General features: G+C 37.2%; 1 protein-coding gene across 7 annotated transcripts in view; it reads right to left on the bottom strand.

Annotated features, from left to right (window-relative positions):
• The window catches only part of LOC135225745 (uncharacterized), a 221641-nt gene extending 214413 nt beyond the window's left edge, over positions 1-7228 (bottom strand). Inside the window, exon 1 of one of the 7 annotated variants that reach the window (XR_010317084.1) lies at positions 7036-7228. Coding sequence is in view for 3 of the 7 variants with exons in the window: in XM_064265142.1 (XP_064121212.1) it covers positions 7036-7050 (15 nt within the window). In the remaining 4 variants the exon portion in view is untranslated. Of the gene's footprint in view, positions 1-6726; positions 6955-7035 lie in introns of those variants that run through there. The other 6 variants (XR_010317083.1, XM_064265142.1, XM_064265143.1 and 3 more) reach the window with 6 other exon arrangements.
• Between the last annotated feature and the right edge of the window lie 15253 nt (positions 7229-22481).

Genomic DNA, 22481 nt, shown 5'->3' with positions numbered 1-22481 from the left:
GGCCTAGAATAGGTATTAGGGTAATGCATCACTCTGCGGACATTTGCACAGCCTAATGAGCCACTTTTCACTTAAGAATTAACCAGTGAAACAAAAATATAATTCGATAGTTAAGCATACCATTCAAAAGATTGAAGTTTTGTCAACAGAGTGCTATATATGAAACCGCCATAGGAACTAAAATTTTTTAATCAAATATGGATGGCGTGGTACAGTCTCGTGGACACCACGCATACACTGGCAGACACGTCCTTATCAGCGGTCATTTCAACAATTATTTGAGTTATCTATTTAACGTTTATTGCTTATACTCAATATTGAAGTAGTAATCAGCACAATAAAATATCATGTTGCCACATTAGTGAAAGTATGAGATGTCTTATTCCTGCAATCATATTTTGACCTGAAATGCATTTTTACCTTGTCATCAGTGGTTTTATCCTTACTGCCATCATGAATGAAACTCCACAATGCTTATTTAATTGTAATTTTACACACTTGGTTCTTAAATCACTCAAAATTCAACTTTAAATATGTGAGCTTGTTCATGGCAAGTCTATATTACTATTTTGACCTTAAAAAATTAATTGTATGGCCGAAATAATTTTGTTAAAATTTTTAATTATATAATCTTAAATGTGTGCTAGGGATGCAAGTCATCAAATGCCTTTACACACCGTTTCCGTGTCTTCTAGATGTTACAGTGATGCAATAATGATAAAATTGATCTAATATTTATGTATAAATATAAGGGAAACAACCAAGTGGACTTGCTGATCCAGTCTTGCCCACTTGTTAATCCACCCTCCGAAAAAGTACTTTTGCTTGCTTCAAAGGGAGAGTAGAGGTCTCAATTGGTCCCACCACTGATGACTCCTAAATGGTGCTCATCTCCGGTATCAGGAAGTGTTAAGTAATTTTTCGGAAGGTGGATCAACAAGCAGGAAGCGGGCAAGACTTGATCAGCTAGTCCACTTAAATGTTTTCCCCATTACATAGGGTAAAAAACCGCATGGTACAGGGGTGGACCATGTATGATCAATGTGTACAACCCCCAAAAAAGTACATTATAAGAAACGGAGCTACACACCTCTACTCCGGTGTCAGGACGTGTTATAATGTACTTTTCTTGGGGTTGTACACATTGATCGTACATGGTCCACCCCTGTACCATGCGGTTTTTTACCCTATAGTTGAACTAAATTAACTCATTTCCACTGTTTTTTTTAAAGTCTTGTCACACGTTTGGAGGGTAAAGACAAAAGACAATTGGGGTAGATCTAGGGTACTTTTCTGCGGCAGCCTAAACTATGGCAGTTGCAGTTTTTCTATGCATTTTTACCTGTTGAACAAGAATTTTAAGTAATATTTATTCGGACACCGTAATTAAACCACCAGGGGCCAGTACTAAACCGGCAAAATACATTGGACGCCCCAATCCCTAGCGGATGTCGTATCTGTGGTTACATTCCTTGCAGTCCGTGTGGACTGCTTTTGTAGAAATACCGCGGATATTTTCAAATAAATTATCATGAATACGCAATTAATATATGCAAGTCGGGTAGATCTAGGGTACCTATCGGCGGCGGCCCAGACTATGGCAGTTGCGGTTTTTCTTTGCAGTTTTACCAACTGAACAAGAATCTTGAAGTAATATTCATTCAGATGATTTTAATTAAACCCCAGGGGCCAGTACTAAACACGGATGTCATATCCGCGGGTACGTTTCTTGCAGGGTTATTCTAAAGAAAAGTTCCCTACAAACTGCAAGGAACGTAACCGCGGATACGACATCCACTAGGGATTGGGGCGTCCAATGTATTCCTCCATGTTTAGTACTGGCCCCTGGGGGTTAATTAAAGTTGTCCGAATAAATATTACCTTTAAATTCTTGTTCAGCAAATAAAATAACATAGGAAAAGGTTAATTGCCATAGTCTAGGCCACCGTGGATTGCTTGTGTAGAAATTCCGCAAGTCACACCCTTATTCTGGTCTTTAATTATTTGAATCTTATCTAGCCAACTCTTCTTTCTCTACCCAAACCATCGTTGCAAGTTTTCCCGGCCGGACCCGATACACCTTGTCACTTAAGATTATTATGAATAAAGTGTCAACTCTTCAAGATTATTATGAATAGTGTCAACTCTTCTTTCTCTACCCAAACCATCGTTGCAAGTTTTCCCGGCCGGACCCGATACACCTTGTCACTTAAGATTATTATGAATAAAGTGTCCTGGCCTCTATGAAGATTATTATGAATAAAGTGTCCTGGCCTCTATGGGTACAAGTGGTGAGTGGATTTAGCACTGGAAATGGAAAGTTTATGGACACAAGTGACTCCGCAAACACTGAGATGGCGTAATCTTCAACACATTAGGTGTTATAAGTAGAATTTTGAAAGTGTCATGGAGGTAGGTTTGCACCGTGCATGGTTACTTTCATCAACTAGTGTTTAACCAGAAATTATGGATGGCATTATTTTGCGACTTGAAAGAAAACACTTATTTGAGAGGAACTTTGAGAGGAAGGCAGAGGTCTTCCTCTCAATCTGTTTCCATGCAGGTTGGGTTATGACTGGCGCCTAGGCTAATTCAGGATACTGGAAGTGAAAAGTTATTCTTTGGGAAAGTGTACAGTGTCCGCCTCTCCGCACAGTGATGCATTACCCTATATCCACACCTTTGGCGCTTCCTACCTATCTTCCAAAGAAATACTTCAACATTCCAGTACTTCTACAGAGAAGCTCTACAGAACACAGTTGCATGCAAACACACTGGAACATTATCAGAGTATCTCTGTCTGTCTTTCACAAACCAGGTCCTTCTACAACCTGTACTGCATTGGGTTAGGTATTTACATCCAATCCTCATTAGGTTAGGTAATTACATCCACTCCTATCCTAATTTCATCAACATTACCCACATTCGTATAGGAATTTACACATTCGCCTATCAGAACCGACTCCATTACCCTTGAGGGTTTTCCTAGACTAACTGTACAAAAACGATGGTGTCGTGGAATGCTCAAGTATTAGGGTAAAACATCAAAGCAGGCCACGCAGGCCAGCTACCATCAGTGCAAGCCACCCTCCGAAAAAGTACATTATAACGCGTCCTGACACCCGAGATGGGCATCAGTCGCGACTTCTTGTTGGTGAGAAACGGAGCTAAAGACCTCTACTCTCCTTATCGAATAAGTATTTTTCCCCAAAGTTAGAAATTAAGGCCAAATTTTAAGATTTAAACAGATTTAAACAGGAGGGCGGTACTGAAAATGGCGCCCACGGCAGTGGAAATCTCACCAAAACGCTTTAGAAATTTTTACTTACAACTAAAAATGTTTCGAAGATTGACGCCATCTCGATGTTTACGGAGTAGCTTGTGTCAATAAACTAACCATTTCCTGTGATAAATCCGCACACCACTTGTACCCACAGACGCTGGAGCACTTTTATCACAACATCGAAACACGATTTCTCATCAACAACAAGCCAGGCGTAAACAGCTGTTGGGGTAGAAGATGACGAGAAGCGTGCTCTTGGCTAATTTTAAATAAGTAGTAAAACATCAATATTTTACATATTTTATGATGATTAATTTGAAAATATTCGTTATTGAAAAAGTAACTCGACTCTGACTCAAATTTAAGTAATTATTTTTCTGAATTAGAACGTTCTTTCAAGTTCTGTATTATGACGTCACGACATCTTGACTTTCGTACCTATTGTAAATAATTGCTATACTCAACTGTCATTGCAGAACAGTTTACCAGTTATTCATGCAGATTGTTATCAGCTATACATGTAATTGTTATAATCGTAATGCGCATATATATCTTTATTATTTACTTTTTGGATATATGAAGATGTTTTACTGCTGGATTATCGCCGTAGTGTGACGCAATCGTTTTCGGTCCATGGGCCTCTTGTCTGTTTTCGCACCATAAGAAATTATGGGGCCGAATTTGCAATGACCAGAAAGTCGTTAAAAGAGAAAGTTAGCATTGAGGGGCATATGTTTTGACTGAGAAAAATACAAATTTATTCAATAGCTAGCTTGTAAAAAATACTTGGTTATAAAAACTTGATTGACAACTAAGCAGCATGTCTACTATGGGTTTCAGAGACAGTGCAAGCAGTTTTTGGGCAATACCTATTTCTGTAACGAACACTCTTAACAGAACGAGATTTTGCTATAGTGCATTACACCCAGTGCCGTAATTTATAAGGGTATCGTGAATCACTAATCGTAAAGAATAACGACATTGTCCTTGTACCAAGAGACAAAAACTCCATTATGCAGAAATGGATACGAACACGCGTATAAAGCTCCACCTACCCTCTCCCCAACCCCCCCCCCCCCCTCCCTTTTCTTCTTTCTTCCTCCGCCTTCCTTTCCTCTCTCTCTCTCTCTCTATCTCTCTCTCTCTCTCTCTCTCTCTCTCTCTCTCTCTCTCTCTCTCTCTCTGTTTTGCCATTCGGTATGTTGACCCTCCAAACTGGGTATAAGACTACACACAACGTTGAAATTGGTGAAATTAGGCTATGTATTGGAAGTATATATACATAAATATTAAAGCAATTTATCATTATTGCATTACTATGACAACTAGAATTCATGGAAACAGTTTATAACCTGTTAAGTGTCACCCACGTAATAATACGTTTACCGCGATCTACTCGGTAGCGCCTTCAACGGGATATTACGTTCAAGACTTTAACTGTGCTTGTCAGTCGTCAGCCCCGTAATAATACGTTTTACTCGCATAGAAAGTGTAGGAACATCATTTGGTAACACTCTCAAGCACATGGGAAACTTATTTCCAGCCTGGCAACTCTTTCCTGGTGGTCGCTTATGCTAGAAAACTGCCTGTCCCTGTTGGTTTTCTTTCAATACGCTTCGGGCGTTTATCGAGACAAATTGGATTTCGCGTCTTTCACAATGAATGTCCCAAAGAGGAGGCATATTTCTTTAGGTGAGATCAATCAAATACTAGATGAGGAGTGTGATATTGATAACCTATTTGATGATGAGAGCTCTAGTTCTGAATCCTCCAGTGATGATACAAACTTTTCTTCCAATTGCGGGAGTGAAGATGACTTTTCTTTGCCGAGTGACTGGACTCCGAGAGAGAGAGAGAGAGAGAGAGAATTTCCAACAGTTAATTACAGTATGAATAACAAGCATAAAAATCAATATTAACTTTGAAAAACTATCATCAGTGCTATGATCCCTGATTACAAAAAAAGCGTGACGGTACGTTGAGCAGCGAGCTCATCAGGGGTGCGGAACGCTTAACAGGATAATGGAACGGCGTATGTGTGAAGCCTCCACTAATGTGGACAACGATGATTTTGCCATTCTTAGCATGCAAACATTAAAGCATGCAAACATTAAAGGTTACATTTATTTCTGGCATACGATTATTTAAGAAATTCAAAATACTAATAAAGACTGAAATCAATGAAAAGTGCTAGCAAAAACTAAAAAGCAAAAAAAAAAAAAAAAACGTAGTCGTTCCTCTATGCACTTTTCCGTATTCGTTCCTCTATGGTTTTCGGCAGCCAGATGTACGAAAACGTTAGAAACATTTGATTTTATCTACGTTAGAAATATCTGTAATTTTTCGGGGTAATTTGGTTGCAAAAAAGGGATATATACAAGAATTAAATCAAAATTTTTAAATAACAATGTAAATTTAAACTAAATAACGAGTAAAGTAAACAGTTTAGGGAATAAAACTTTGCAGTTTCGTCGTCTGTCGTCGTCTGCTGTTTGTAATTGTGTTTATGGCGCGCGCGCTTAGAAACCAGGAACAGCAACGGGTTTAAAGTGCAATGTGGAGTGAACTGAGACCAAAATGTGTATAAATAACAATCAAATAAGCACTGTGGAGTTTCAGTTGTGATGGCAGTAAGGATAAAAAACCGCCGATTACAAGGTAAGAATGAATACAGTTCCAACCATAACCCCGGGAATAACAAGTTTCATACTTTCACTAATATAGGCAACAAAATGTTGTTTTATTGTGCTGATTACAACTGCAATCTTGAGTAAGATCAATAAACGTTACATACATACGCTAACATTGTTCAAATGAGTGCTGGGAAGGCTGGGGAAAGATGGTGTCCGTCACTGATGAGAACCGTCCATGAAAAAACGTAGCCGCCATATTGGATTTCAAACTGCCTTGAAAACATATTTTACGAAGAGCTCACATGCTTATTTTAGTTCGTATGGGGCTTTCATATATCACAATATGTTGACGAAACTTCAGTCTTTTAAATGGTATGCTTAGAGTTGCAATTGTATTCATGTTTCACCAATTAAATATCGAGTGAATAAGACCCGTCTACCGTGATGAGGGTTGGCCTGTACTGATGTTTCCCCCTAGTAAAGGGAAACTACCTACAACAGGTACACAAGAAGACCGAGCCCGGCCTTCTGTTTTCATTGTAGGTTTCAAAACCTGGTGAAGTAAAATGAACTAGATAATCAATGCTCTTATACTTTTAATCACTAGCTTCCTTCATCATACATGTATGAAGTGTCCTCATCTGACAACGTCGATACCGACCTATCAACATGCCTACGTAGGTCTAGATTAGGCTATGAAACTGTAACGTTGTCCAAACATAAGGTGTCAAAGTATGGATGACCTCCAAAGGCCTTGGCGATTCACACATTGATTAGTATTTACACAGACTCGCACTGCTAAAACAATACCTGTGCTGAACTTTCCTACTAGGTGGTAGGTATTAGGGTAGGTTATTGCATTTAGGCTGCCACTAGTTGGTTTACGTCACCGCCCATTAGATACCTGGTTACAATGAAACGAGTTCTGTCATAATATTCAATCACTGACTTTTAACATGGCATTAAATATGGATGTTAGTCTGCTGCTTCCAAGAACAAGCAGGACGTGTGTCTACCGCATAAAGGGACAGACCGACTGTGAAAACGAATTTCCCGCCCGCGACTCGTCAGTCGCTTTCACCTCATCTCTCTCGCCCAACAAACAACTTTAGTACTTACACTAAACCCAGACATTTGGGATGTGACCACTGTGCGACAACTACTTCTTGATATGTTCAGCCGATAACTGATGCCAAATCTCCTGTCCTTATACTAACACGACTACAAAGAAAAGTAGTGGAGCCTGTCAGGGTAACAAAGCGACAGGAGCTCCGGTAGTGACTGGGACACAGAGTGTTGGGCGGCGGTGTTTTATTCATAGAACTGAGCCGCATTCGTATCAACGAACTCACCTCAGTCATGTTCGTAACTTGTCTGGCATGCACCACTGGACCACTGCTTGCACAGATCTTGACCGTCTTAATCACGTATCAACAACGATCAATAAACTGGAGGTTGTCAGTATTTCATTATATACTTTTTTGTTTGTTTAAGGGATAATACGTTACATTCATTCCTGACATGAAAAGGCACAGCATGTTAAATGAGTTTCGAAGTAGTACGGCACGGGTTTCTATAGTAGATACTACTCTGCAAGTTAATTTGCTCATTTCTTTAGTTTAAATTATATGTTTAAAATCATGTGAAATCGCTCCCTGGTCCCAACAGCAAGAGATTTCTTGATGCAGTTGGAAACATTATAATGTTAAAAAGAGCAAGAAACTTATATTACTAATGAAAATAATGAGGTCATATCAACCTATTTCTTACATCCATCGTGGATGTTGAATTAATATGTTTTTCATAACGCTTTCATGTGACCACATATGGAATGAATAAACTTGAATGAGATAGAAGTTACCTCATTAACAGACCTTCCTATCATCTAATGCGCAACTGCATTTTGGCTGAATGATGCTATATATATATATATAGATATAAAATATATATATATATATTATTATCTATATATATATATATTTAATATATATATAATATATATAATATATAATATATATATATATATTTGTGTGTGTGTGTGAGTTGCATTATCTATACCAAAATTTGGTCAGCCATTTTTCACCATATTATCAAAAGATACGTCGCTTGACCACATTTATTGACAACGTATTATTTTAGAATGTCGAGAAACTCAATGTTTACGTCATATATGGCTACGAAGACGGTGCTCTTGACGTGTTGGCGACTTTTTTTTAATGCAAATTCCTAATTAAACTTTTGCGAGGTACAAATATATATAATCTCAGACGTTATTTCCCTATGGATTATCTTGCCTGAATTAACGTTTCACCACTTGGGTGTTTTGGTTGCGTCAGCCGCCATATGACGGTGCTGCAATACGAGGCAACAAAACGTTTCGTTCTCAGCCGGGTCGATCGATGGGGTGTTGGTGGAACACGTAGGAATCTAGTGGGTAGCACCAGCTGATGTAACTTCACACATCATCGTGATTCAAGTTAAATTTGGATGCTCCTTCCAAGCAGATTTACGGTTCCTTTGAGGTACTTAATTTCTGATGAAAAGGCAATAATTACACGCAGATATTCCGTATTCACTATCAGGGATGGTTCCTCGAAAAGAAGAAAATGACAGACAGTACTAACTGCTAAATTTTATACGCTTGAACTGATGACCAGGCACTTACGAAGTCAATGTCTATCGTTGTTATTAAACCAACGGCTCAGATTCGAATCCTGACCGGAGCTAGAGCATTTACAACATATAATTCCTTTTGGCTGTAAGTTATTAATTTTGGTGGTAAGGAGTATTGCAAATATCTTACGGCACTTGCTCTGGGGTCCTGCAATTGAAAACCTGACAATTTGCGGGCTGATCAGTATTTCTTGAATGGAAATCTCTTTTCTTTATTCATTCAGCATATCAATTTTATACGGAGACAGGCTTGACACTGCTGTAATGAAAGTGCAGTTGCCTGCGTGTTTGTGTGATAATTGTAAAAATAAAACAATGTAAATCCGCCACATTCCAGATGTTGACGTACAGTACATGAGCTGATGATAATTTTACACTCGACGCAAAAAAAATTCTCACTTGCTAGTGTGAAATTCTACGGTTACCGGTTTCGGCAAAATTTCCTGGGAGCGTTCGATGACAAAATTTATAAGATAACATATCACAGTAGCTATCTCGATCATTTTTTTTTCAAACGGGTTGTCAAACAATTCTTAGTATCCATTTTTCACATGAAAAGGTTGGCGTTATCTCTTTGTTATTCGAACGCTTATTGTAAGACATGATAAGGTCGAGAACTCTTATCATCTATCATATCTATATATATATTATATATATATAATATTATATATAATATATAATATATATGTGTGTGTGTGTGTGTGTGTATGTGTGTGTACTATACACACACACACACACACACACATATATACATATAGAATATATATAAATATAAATAAAAATATATATCTATATATATATATATATATATAATAATAAATATATATATTGTTCTGAACTGCTCGTTGACTCCTGAAAAATGTAATCTAACACTAAAACAATTGGCCTTGAATGAAGGAACGAGAGATCACTCTACAAAGAAAAAAAAAAACTATGACAGAAGGCCGATATTACTGAGGAAGGAGGAATTTACATAAAAGCTAGACTTTAGTTTTAAATGCACTATATTTACATAGGTCCAGGAACTAATAAGGTGGTTGACGGTCGATCCCCCAGACACACATGGCTGGGGCAACCAGACACAGAGTTTAGAATTTTGTGCAAACGGGGTATTGAAATGCAAGGCTTACTCCAAAGGGTTCCCAATTTCTCGCAAAATTAGGCACGGTGTTTGTCTGCAAAGAGATTGCATCCTAGGATAAGTACTGAGGCAAGGGAAAACGTGGGCGAGCGTTACACACTACTTACCTTCAATCAAAAAAATTACAAAGCGCTCAGCGGCGATGGAAATGACTGGGAGTTCACAGAAGGAACTATTACGTTGCTTGAATTAACTAGGGGATGTTTACTAGTATCACAACGGGAGTAATCACAGCATTGAACCAAGATTGGGGGAATGAGAAGCTAAACAAAGGAGGGGGAAAGTCGCCTTGAAAGAATGGAAATGAAATACAGACAAAAGGCAAAACAATTCCCTGGCTGAACTGAAATTTACTCTCACAGTACCTGGAAATCCTGGGCTTGGTAGTCTTCTTATCTGCTGATATTTCTGTGCACTATGGAAGTGTAAAAATACTTGGGAATTTCCCAGAGGAGGCAGGGGGAGCAGTAAGGGTGAAGTAGTGTCTGCAGGGCAATGTCTGAGGAGCTTCTGAGCTCTCCTAGCTCTGAGAGGTTCTGAGAGCGAGTTGCTGGGTTCCTGCTCCTTTTAAAATTTCTCCCGGTAAGTGCTGCCCAATCCCTGTGGGGAGTAAATTCAGGAGAGCCAATGGGAACAAAGAGAGTTTGTCTAGAGAATAGAGGCTTTCAGTTCAAAGGGGCAACTTATATAGACAAGGATAAATGAGTCTTGTCATAAGAAATCTTAACTTTCCTTGGTTCTGGCTTAAAATCTTGAACAATATATATATATATATATATATATATATATTGTTACGAAGTGCCAAGTATCTGGTTACCATTCATCAACTGTTACCTCACAAAAGCCAGACACCTGAACCCTCATCACAGGTATTAAACGATTGAATACTCTAAAGGCAACAGTGATCCCTTAACAACTTACCAGTATTGCAGAAAATCAGACCAAGTTCATCAAAACAGGTGTGAGGTAATCTTGTAAGTAATTAAATTAATCAAAGGGCATCACTCCATCAACAACTTTAAAAGTCTAAGTATTTCCCTGATTTCAGAAGTCTAAGTACTTCCCTGGTTCTAAGTCACTTCAAGTAAATTGAAGGAAAGCAGATCCATTACCACTCTATGTTTCTACCTAACATCAATATAATCAAATGCAAATATACTGGTTAGAAATGAAATACTTATAAAAATTTTAAATACAAAAATTTATTATGAAACTCAAAATTCATAAGTGAAATTCACAATATCAGGGAAAATTACTGTTACTTGAAAACAAAGTAAGGTTTAATTAATTCTTGAATCAATTAAGTAAAATTAAATCAAAATTAATTTATCACAAAATTCAAGAAAATTAATTCAATTGAAATTCAAAAGTGTTAAGCAATAATTGAAAATTTGAAATTAATTCACAAGTGCTAAACAATTTAAAACTTGCAAAGAATTCTAAGTAAATGCAAATTAATTCACAAGTGTTAAATTTAATTAAATGAGCAATGATTAAGCAATGAAAATAACTAAGTCAATTGAATTGTGAATGTAAATGAAAATACAGAAAAATGTGGACAGTGTAAAAATAAAGAGGCACACTTCAACAAGAAAATGAAAAAATGCACAAAATGAAACAAACGCAAAACACAAAAATTTGCAATGTGTAAAAGTGTAAATCTTTTCACTCAAATCATTGTAAACATCAGTTTTTACCAAACCACTGTTCCTATCAGTTATTAGCTATTAGTTTCTTACCAAACCATCATAACCATTAGATATTAGTTGCAACTAATAAAAATATAACACACTTTACCTTTTTGGTATACCAACTTCTTTCTTTGCTGCAGTCTTGTTTCACTTTACCAAAAACCAGGTACCGTTACAAAAACAATGTTTGTTCAGATTCCACAAAAACACTATTTAACACTAAATAAACTCTAAGAAATATCAAATATGAAATTCTCAAATTACGAGTGACCAGTTTATAAGTACGAAATCGTTACGTTACTTTAAGATCAAAAGTGCTATGAGAGAGAGAGAGAGAGAGAGATCTGAACGCCTCGTGGTTCTGAGATATAATGAATTCTCTTCCTTTCGGAAGCTGGACAGGGGATATGACACAAAACGTTTTTGGCACAAATGTTTCCAGAAGCTTCGAAATCTTACGCAACTTTTATCAAAATGTGTAATCTGCATGTGGCACTCGGCAAAGACATACACATATGAGTCCAGTCTGTTAAAAAAAAAAGACATGTACTCTACTCGATCGACCGAAGCAGAAGGCCTTATCACACATGATGACAGATTCCCAAAACACATTGAAGATTCGAGCTCGCTTATCAAACGTGTTGACAGAATAGGAAAGCAAACGGATCTCGCAGTTCCTCTAATCTCACAGTGCTGACATAATAGGGAAACAATCGTAGTTTTGAACGGACAAAGAAAATCTCTCTCTTTTTACATTCTACGTTATATATATATTCTTTTACATCATGTTATGCGAAATCTGAACACACATTTAAAACATCCTATCTCTAAGCTATCTAGGAATCTGAAAAAATGTTGTAAAATTCAATTCTAACATTTTATACAGTCTGAGAGGGGATATATGCATTTTGATAAAGTAGCAATATATAATATATATATATATATATATATATATATATATATATATATATATATTGTGTGTGGGTGTGCATCTGTGTGTTTATGTATTATGTATGTAGACTACAAGTTTGTAAGTAAATAGTAAATGTTGTCGTGGGTAGATGGTCCCTGCTGAGTTGGCATCCTGTTGCTCGCGAGTACCCTCACTCCTGCTCTTTGATCATTTTTTAAACTCTCAAATGACCGTTGAGTGCACACAAACACATGTGTGCATATATATATATATATATATATATATATATATATATATATATATATATATATATAGTAGAAGCCAAATAACATTATAACCCCATTGGCTACATGTTCTTCTGATATCTATAATTACAGTTTCAAGCAGCATATACTTACTGTACTTCATACTGAGGAAATGGAAAGCGATTTGCTTCCAGTAGGTCTTTTAAGAAAAAAAAACGAAACTTACAAAGAAATATGTTCCTCCTTTACATTGACAAGTTTTCGTCAACACTAAATCTAACATCTGATATCAAAGTTCATATTAATCCTAAAATTTTAGTGTTCGGTACTTCAAAGGTTTAGTTATACTATATTGGCAATATAAACTATATTAATCTAGTATTTAAAAATGATTATGAAAACAGAATGCTTATTGCTCTCGTCTTGAAAAACAAAGGACAGGTTGCTCTTGATGCTTCAAAGGTTACCCACGTCTGATCTAAAGATTTGTTGAATGTGGAGGATAAAGATGAGACATAACTGGGTGATGTATGAGTGGAAAGGGGTACTTGAGGTTGAGATTGCTTGTAGGAGCGACTGCTGAAGACGTAACGAGGCAAATTAAGACACCATGAGTTGATGAGTCGACAAATGAGATGCCGCGGGTGGTGGCGACAGGATGATGAAGTCTGTCTGAACTGGGTGTGTAAGGTATGTCTAGATTGGGAAAAGGTTCTCAAGGATTTAGCGAGAAGGGGAATTGTTACATTGCATCAAAGTTAAAGTAAAATTAGTATGATTAATCTTTGCATTTCCGATGGGATTTTGCAGGGGACTACAATGGCTGCAGTAAAAGAAGCCTGACTTCCTATTAAAATAAAGAAGAAGAAGAAAGTTAAAGGTGATAGAAGTGACTGTAAGAAATATAGGGTCATTACATTACCCGTACTTGCAATACCAGGGAAGGTGTGTGGTAGGATTTCAACCGGGGAAGTATATTTAAGCGAGAAGCGCTAAAGTGAAGGGGGCGGGGGGGTGGCGGGTAACTGTCTGTGACTGCTGACATAGACATATAAGAAGTTTATGAAAGACTCCGTAAAGTAGCAAAGTATTGAGTGTTGAGAATAAATACAGAAGTTGTCTGAAGTGGCTATTGTTTTTTTTTATAACGGATCACTGGTTTGGTTTGCAAGTGGGTCCAAGACATAAGAAGTCAGAGAGCTGTGAGTGAAATGTGGAGTGGTTGATGTTGGTATATACTAAAGTACGGATTAGGGATAGTGAAGAAATATTGTAGAAACGAGAGAAAGGTATTGAAAATATTTGCCAGAGGAGAAAGTTAAGAGTGAATGTCAGCAAGAGTACAGTTATGAGGGTGAATGTAAACCAAGAAGGCTCAAGGAATGTCATTGTGGGTGTTGAAAGAAAGGAAGCGCTGGATTCTTAAAGGTATTTGGGAGAGAATGTAATAGTGGATAGTTGGACGAGAAAATAGGCGATTCAACGAACAGATGAAGCCAGAATCAGAGTGTTTTGAGATGGTTTGATCATATTATATAGAAAGAATGGACAAAGATAGGTAGTGAAACGTGTATAATTCAGAGGAACTGAGAGACACGAGGAGATGAAGATCTAGATAATGCTGGAGAGATGGAATAAAAGAAGCACTGGAAAGGAAAGGTTTGATAATTATCTAAGAATTTAAAAAGTCAACGAAAGTTCCTTTGAAATATTTCATTTATCTTAGGTAGATATGTAAGAAAATGAAAAAGATGGTACGCCACGTTTGAAGATAGAGGTCCATCTTTTAAAATGTGTGATTGTAATTGAAGAAAGTGGAAAAACTGCGCAAATCGAAAATAAAAACATCGCCTGTAAGTATTCTTCATCTTATTAACGGTGGCAGTGATTTAATATTTATATGATCATCAGAAAATTATGATTCAGACATTTTCCATAGGTTGTTCTTCACTGGGGAACTTCCAGCATCTTTGACAGAAGAGGGACACTTTTTCTGACAAAGTGTTGCAGTGTCACGGTGAACTAAACTATATATCTTTTCATGCTATTTAATGCAAATGCGTGAATTAGCGAAGCCCTGATACTTGCAAGTTGATTGAGACTGCAGTGATGATTTCGACAGCGTCAACTCACGCATCTTAATCGAAATCTTTTGGATATTCATCAAAAAATACTTTCCAAGAACGATCTCGTCTGGGGTATATCAATTAATAAATAAATAAAGGTTTGCGCATTTGAATATCTGGAATATATCTTTTTCACTTATCTGAGCACAGTACGTACATAGAATTTATCGTTCCATTATCAAAGTGTCTATTTGCACCATGGCTCTGAAATAGCAGCGTTGATTATCTAATGCCTTATCTGTCGTTATCTCCAGGTTCCAAGAGCAAGATCTTCCATCCATCGTCTTTGTCTGCGGTGACGACGCGACGCCCGTCTGTCTGTCTGTCTGTCCGTTACTGTGGCCACGTGCCTCTCGATTTCATCTGTTCAATCTTTCAGCTCTCTCGTATTTGAATGCCTGCACAAGTTTCTTCCTTCCAGTCAGCTGAATAAGTTCATCTTTCAGTACTGAATTGAATACAGACTCTAGGCCACAGGCCAAGCACTGGGAGCTATGAGGTGATTCAGCACTGAAACGGAAATTGACAATGATAGGTTTGAAAGGTTAACAGGAGGAAAACCTTCCAGTTACACTGCGAATCAATTGTTAGGAGAGGGTAAAAAGTAAAAGAGAAGAAAGAGACTATGAAAGGAGGCACAGTAAAAGGAACGAAAGGGGTTGCAGTAGGGACCGAAGGGACGCTGCAAAGAACCTTAAGTAATGCCTACTGCACCGCATGAGGTACGCTGACGGCACTACTCTCCTACGGGGCACCTTTCAGTAGATCTGACCAGTGGTACTTTTATTTTCAATAATCTTTTATGCATCTATATCTTCTCAAAAAGGTATAGATGGATTTTTGAGGAGTTAAGAGCTATTGCCCCCAGAAGTCAAGTTTTGAAATGGATGTGGATACCGAAACAAGAACTTTTTTTTTATTTTTTATTTTTATTATTATTTTCTTTTTTACTTTTGTTCGATGGAGGGTAAAACATGGTGTTATAAGTATACGTTCTTTGACTTGTTAGTCTTCGGGTGCAGTCCCTCTGCGCCTCTCTCCACTTTCCGCCAGTGTTTGACCTGAGTAGACACCTTCTCTATTTCGTTCTAATAATGAAATGCAATGTTTGGAACTCTGCCTCCAAGATTAAGCCACACCGTTTTCTCCTTATTCCCCACTGCATTTTGAAACCTTGACCTGATGACACTTTGCACATTTGATGAATTCATTCTCTTCTGGGAAGAGGTTTAGAAAGCACTAACCAGCCAGATTCACGCTCTATACTCCACTAGCAGCTATTTCATCTCTATCAATACTTTTTTGTTAACAATATTAACTTACCTGTAGAGAAGATACAATATTAATTAACACAGAAAATAACAGGACTCGAATTTGCAAGAGTCATACTCAATAAAAAATAAAGTCAATATAAGTTGAATGATTAGAAACATGAGTAAAGAAACGAACACTTGGGTCAATGTTATCAGCTTAGCTCAACATTCTCGTGGTCTTCTAAGCCTTTCATCTTTTTGGAAGTGAGAACCACCTCGATGTTGCCTAAAGCATTTCCTCTCTCGATCTTTCAGGAGCTGCGATTCCGACCTGTGGTTCGCATTGGGATCTATCTATGAAAGTATGAAGGGTATTCAAGTAACTGACGAAAATTTATTGATGTCTGCTGAGAGGGAGGGAATCTTTCATTTGAATTCTCTTGCCATGGAACATTTTGATCAAGAAGACATTTTCGCGATATTTCACTCACACACACACAGAGTACATGTTGGTGTGCTTGGAAATGAAGAGGCTGATCAATTGGCAAAAACAGCAGCAGCATCAGAACTACTTAGACACCCAATATTGCACTGTGAATATCAGATGGTCTCGTTGTGATATACGGCGACAACTTTGGGGCTCTTTAGGCCAGAATAAGGCGAGAGAGATCAAGAGGGTCATACCTCCTTGGAAAGTATAACTTTATGCCCCGCAAATGGGAAACAACCCTCTGTCGTCTTCGCACTGGCCATATTCGTTTAACACGTGAGTTTTTAATGAGGGGCAGGCCTTGCCCATTCTGTGAGGGTTGCTTAGTCCCCTTGACTGTATAGCATTGGTTGGTCGAATGCCCCAGTCTTGGGGATTTAAGAGTTCGATAGCCCTCTGAAGCTCGGAGTGGGGATGGCGGGAACCTCCTTCCCATGATCCTTGGAGAGGATTGTGATGTGTGATGCTGGCGGCATTTTTGAATATATTTTGGAAGCCGGAGTTTTCCATGATATCTAATTTTAGTTCTTTCAAGTTTTAATTATACTATTACAAATATACTATTATACTACACTATACGTAGTCTTTTAATTGACAACAAACGTCACGATACCTGATAACTTAAAATCCTTCATTCACACACACACACACACACACACACACACACACACACACACACACATATATATATATATATATATATATATATATATCTATATATATCTATATATATATATGATATCTATATATATATGTTTGGACCAGACGATACATCAAGCGGCAGTTTCCTCTTCCTAATTCAGATAACTACGATGATATCATCGTTCCAGAAGCTATTTTCGGCGTTTTACACAAGTATATAATAATTAAAACATTGATTAATATTAACTCAAAAGTTACTGACTGTTGGGAACTAATTTTGAAAGCAAACTCAGTACCACGTTATCTTCCCCCGCCCCCTATTCTATCTTACTCAGCCACCACGGTGGAAAAAATCCCCTATCTAATCAAACACACACACACATTAACGGAGACAACACCTGCACCAAACCTTTATGCGAGTGATATATCAATCACAAGACCCTGTTAGCTGCCTGAATTCGCACAAGTTCATTTGGAAAGATTTCTTCTCTTTATCTGTACAGAGACCTTCAGAAAACTTGCACAAATGCTTGTTACATGTTACAACATGTTGTGATATGTCCTCTCTGCATTTATTTACAGTCCTACTATAAACTGATCAGATTTTTATATTATTCTATTCAAACTGCTCATGCATAATCATTACGCTATGACAAGTGTTGTCAATATGTAACAATTAGGTAATCTACCACAGTTTGTAAGATGCATAGCTCAAAATAATGTTCATAATTATGTACATCTGTTATAAGTGCAGCACCCAATAGCACAGTGTTAAGACCAGTGTTAATATACGGATCGGAAACATGGGCTCTAAGAAGAAAAGAGGAAGCAAAGCTTCAGAGAAGAGAGATGAGAATGCTGAGATGGATTATAGGAATATCGCTGCTTGAGAGATTGGAAAATGATGAAATAAGAAGAAGGGCAGCCTTAGTAAAGATTACAGAGTTGGTAAGAGTCACAATTGATTGAGATGGTGTGGGCATGTGGTGAGGATGGATGACGAGGAGGGAGTGGAGAGGGCTCCGGAGGAACCTGTTAGAGGCAGAAGATCGAGAGGGAGACAGAGAATTAGATGGCTAGATAAATTGAAGGAAGATATGGAGAAAAGAGGTTTGGTGGAGGATGATGCATTTGAATAAAGGACAGTGGAGAAGGTGCATCAAGCAACCGACCCCTTAATGTAGGGCTAGCGGTGGGAAAAGTGATTATAAGTACCACTCTATCATTTTTTTAAAATTAAAGTTACTTTTTCTACTAACTCTGAGACAAAACTGCGGCTGAAAATTGCTCGCAAGACCTTGTCATTTCATATTAATTAAAAGAGAGAGAGAGAGAGAGAGAGAGAGACAAACCTCATTGCATCTCTACAGAATATTATTGAAATCCAAAGCTTGCGATGCAGAAGGATTAAGAAGTTTCGTCAGGATATGCATATTGGATTGCTGGTAGTAATGCATTCGTCATTTCATTTGTTATTTACTTTTCAAACATTAGTAGAGTAAGATTTAACTTGATTTCAGGTTTAAATGTTTCAATATATATATAATTTATATATATATATATATTATATATATATATATATTATATATATATATCCATCTCATCAACCGTTTCTAGTCCACTGGAGGACAAAGGCCTCAGACATGTCCTTCCACTCCCTTCTGTATATGGTCTTTCTATGCCGTTCTATAACCCCAAATTTTCTTAGCTCGTCAATCCTTCGTCTTCTCTTCCTTTCTCTGCACCGTTTGCAATCTCTAGGGACCCATTTTATTATTCTTTTCGTTCAACCCAAAGAGCTATGAAAGGCTATATATATATATATATATATATATATATATATATATATATATATATATATATATATATATTATTCGAGCCATGTCTTTTAATATCTAATTCGCTCTACCTCGGAAGGATTATACTTTTATTTATGTAAACAGAGGGGGAATTTTTTTTAGTTGATAATAATTTAGGCTTCTCGTGGGTTCGAACCACCGCCCAACGGACAGTGAAGAAATCAGGACTTCAGTGATGTTATCGATTTGGTTTGAACCCACGAGAGGACGAAATTAATAATATTCAACTAAAAAATTTCCCTTCGATTTACATAAATAAGAATATATAATCCGAGGTAGAGCGAATTAGATATTAAAGAACATTTGTGGCTCGAATAATTTATATGAATCACGGTGATGTGATAATTATTCATATATATATATATATATATATATATATATATATATATATATATATATATATAGATGTACGTGATTTCAGATCAAACCCGTACAGTATTCCAATATGATAGTATTTTCGCGTTATTCTACTGGATTTATTTCAATTTAAATATCATTTAGAATGTTCTAATACTCGATTTCTTAATTAAACGAGAGTCAGAGAAAGTGTCCACATACTTTAAGAAAAAAAAAAAAAACAATGGACAGCGTTGAATGGCATGTTTTCGTATAAAGCTACACATCGGGTACTTTTAGATGAACAAACATGTGCAAACTCAAGAAATATATGACAGGAGCAACCTGCTTACACGAAAGGGTCCAGAGGTCATAAGAAAGCAGTTGAAACATCTGCATATACAATAACTGCGATTGATTAGAATTAAAGTAAAAGACACAAAATTAACCGTAGAAATTTCTCAGTAAAAGGGAAGAATCACCTTCAGTAGGTCACAGGGGACAAACAGATAAATGGCCAGCAAGGCCCAACCCAACGCGCTCCTACCGCATGTCGACACATACGTATTTTGGGTACATAAGAAATAATGCTCAGCGAGTCATGGCGTAAATGGCAGCATACGTGTAGCTACTGCCTTCGATCAATTGGGACCTTGTTGAAATTATTGAACGGTGTGTGTGTGTGTTCGCTTGTCTTCCTGTACAGACAAGCATATAATTCCTAAAACGCAGAAAATAGTAAACAATCGTAATTCTATCGTGTCTCATGCATATCTATTATTCTCAAATATACCTAATTTACTATAATCATCTTTCCATAGTTTTAGCTTTACACTCGTATACACAATTCCTTTGCATGGTTATTCGTTCCCATATACCTACTTTTAATAATTTTATCTAATAATTAATATATGTTTAGTAACTTTCACTGCTTAATCCTGTCTTTTCTATGTGCACCACGGAAGTAGACCAATCTTTTGTGATTCAGTATCCCATGATAAATTCTGGAACTATTACTACTTTTATTTGGAAAATATGACAAAGTCAGATAATAAAACAATATTTCGGAGATGCCTGAAACCAAATATAAGAGAACCGCCGAACGGAAGCCGATCGTGCGATTTACGAACCAAAGGTGGGCCGATCGGCCCTTCGAACACGGGACATGGCTCATACGTGTACTGGACATTTTCATCGCGGTTAATTGCACTGTTCTGTTATTTATTTTCCCCTTGTAATTTTACATAGAAAAGGCGCGAAATTTCTCGTTCATTGTTGCGACGTTTGAATTGTTTTAATATTTTAAGTTATAAGACATTTTTACATATTTCCATTTGAAAATAGGGTTCTGTGGCTTTTCTGATTACAAGAAGACATTTTACCAGCGTCCATCGACCAATATTATCGAAGGTTTGGAGTCACAGACATTCCAGTTAAATATGTTACTCTAAATGAAAATTCAATGAATACAGCAAAAACAAAATTACTGTTAATTAATGGGGATTTGTCAAGTGAATTTAACTGTTTGCCTTTCTCATGGGTTTTCTAATAAAAAAGAAAAAAAAAAGTGCTCGAAGGTGAAGAGAACGTTTTAGATGGAGTATGATTAGAAAGTTGAAAGTGTCGCAATATTCAGATGATGCTGTTCCGATCATCAAAGAGACAGGGTTACTGAACTCAATTTAAGGCTAAGAAAAAAAGAAGTAATGAGGGCAATTACGCATCGAGGGATAACATATCTTAAGGTTAAGCAGAGAACGTTTAATGCTGTGAGGTGGAATCTCCGAATCTTTCAAAATAATAAGGAAAATTTACCCATTAAGGTCTTTTGACTTGGAATTTAGTAGTAAATCAAACAGTTGGCAGACTGAATATGACTTGGAATTCAAATAGAATGAAATTGCATATGGAAGTAGGATTATATTCAATTTAGGTACTTTCGGGAGTGTTGTACAGGCATCAATGACATAACAGTGAAACTATATTTATAAAAAGATGTAGATTTCAGAATAGGGTTTTAAGATGAATACTGGTAGTCAGATGACAGGGCCAAGTTCTCCAAGTAAATGAGAGATGAAAGTGAGATGTAGATGACGCATCCCCTGGGAGAATGACGACAGAAGGTAATGTCAGCTGGGCTACGTCGGCCACCAGAAAAGTTAGAAGACGAGATCCACTTGGATCAAAGTATGAAATGGGATCTCCTGTGGAAGATGAGAGGCAAATCAAACCAGTACACACACACATACATTATATAAAACCCATAGTGTTTTAATGGGCTTTTTCTACTTGAGACGTATCCTGTTTTAACAGAAGTACATTATATAGTAGGCTACATGTGCGTGTTTGCGAGGTTGTATACCCGCATACCATATATGTTCTCACTCCGGGAAATGATCAGACTCTTGCAGTTTTAAAGCAGGGACTGAAATATGTTGATTAACTTTGACGGTTACATAACTGGATGCGACGATTTTCACCACTTATTGCACTGCGCACAATAAAGTTATCCACCGCCACCGAGGACATGACTGGTACCTGACAACAACGCGCACGTTTCTGTAACCCTGTCTCTCTCTCTCTCTCTTTCAAGAAGCACTCTATCGCGAGTCATTATCTGTTATTCCATCATTCTGTGTTTACTCAAAATTTCCTGATATACCAAGCAAAGTGTTCCTCTGGATTTGATTTGTTAGACAAAACTTATTGGACAGAGTAAGACATGACGGAACGACTGATGGAAAGAACAATGTCGGGGTTTACATTAGGTAGAGGGTGTGTGAGATAGTGCTTGACGTATAAAGTGAGTCAGCAGTTCAAAATAAAACAAGGGGGGCACGAAAATAATAAAATCGAAAACGCCCATGTGAAGGATGTTAGTGTAAGTTAGAGAATATGAGCCGTTGAAAGCTATACAAAGTTTTACTGCCAGCAGTATTCAACATCCCCATTGCACTTCCATGAGGAATAGTTGGCTCGACTGTCGTTTTATATACGTCTGTTTTTTTTTTTTTTTTTTTTTCTTTTGTCTGTTGCGCCGTGCTAACTCCCTCGCTTTACTTATTCGGTAACTCGGCATTTCTGTCATACAGCCATCGCCTGTTGTAGAGATTTCCAAATACCTGTTTAATTTCCAACATTTGTACAAACATTCCTTCAAGTTTTGGTTTCCATTTTCATAACCTTGATGTTGCAT

Source organism: Macrobrachium nipponense, chromosome 13 (assembly GCF_015104395.2).
Source record: "Macrobrachium nipponense isolate FS-2020 chromosome 13, ASM1510439v2, whole genome shotgun sequence".
Lineage (NCBI taxonomy): Eukaryota > Metazoa > Arthropoda > Malacostraca > Decapoda > Palaemonidae > Macrobrachium > Macrobrachium nipponense.
The sequence above is the reverse complement of the archived record's forward strand: the minus strand, read 5'-3'. Positions and strand labels throughout refer to the sequence as shown.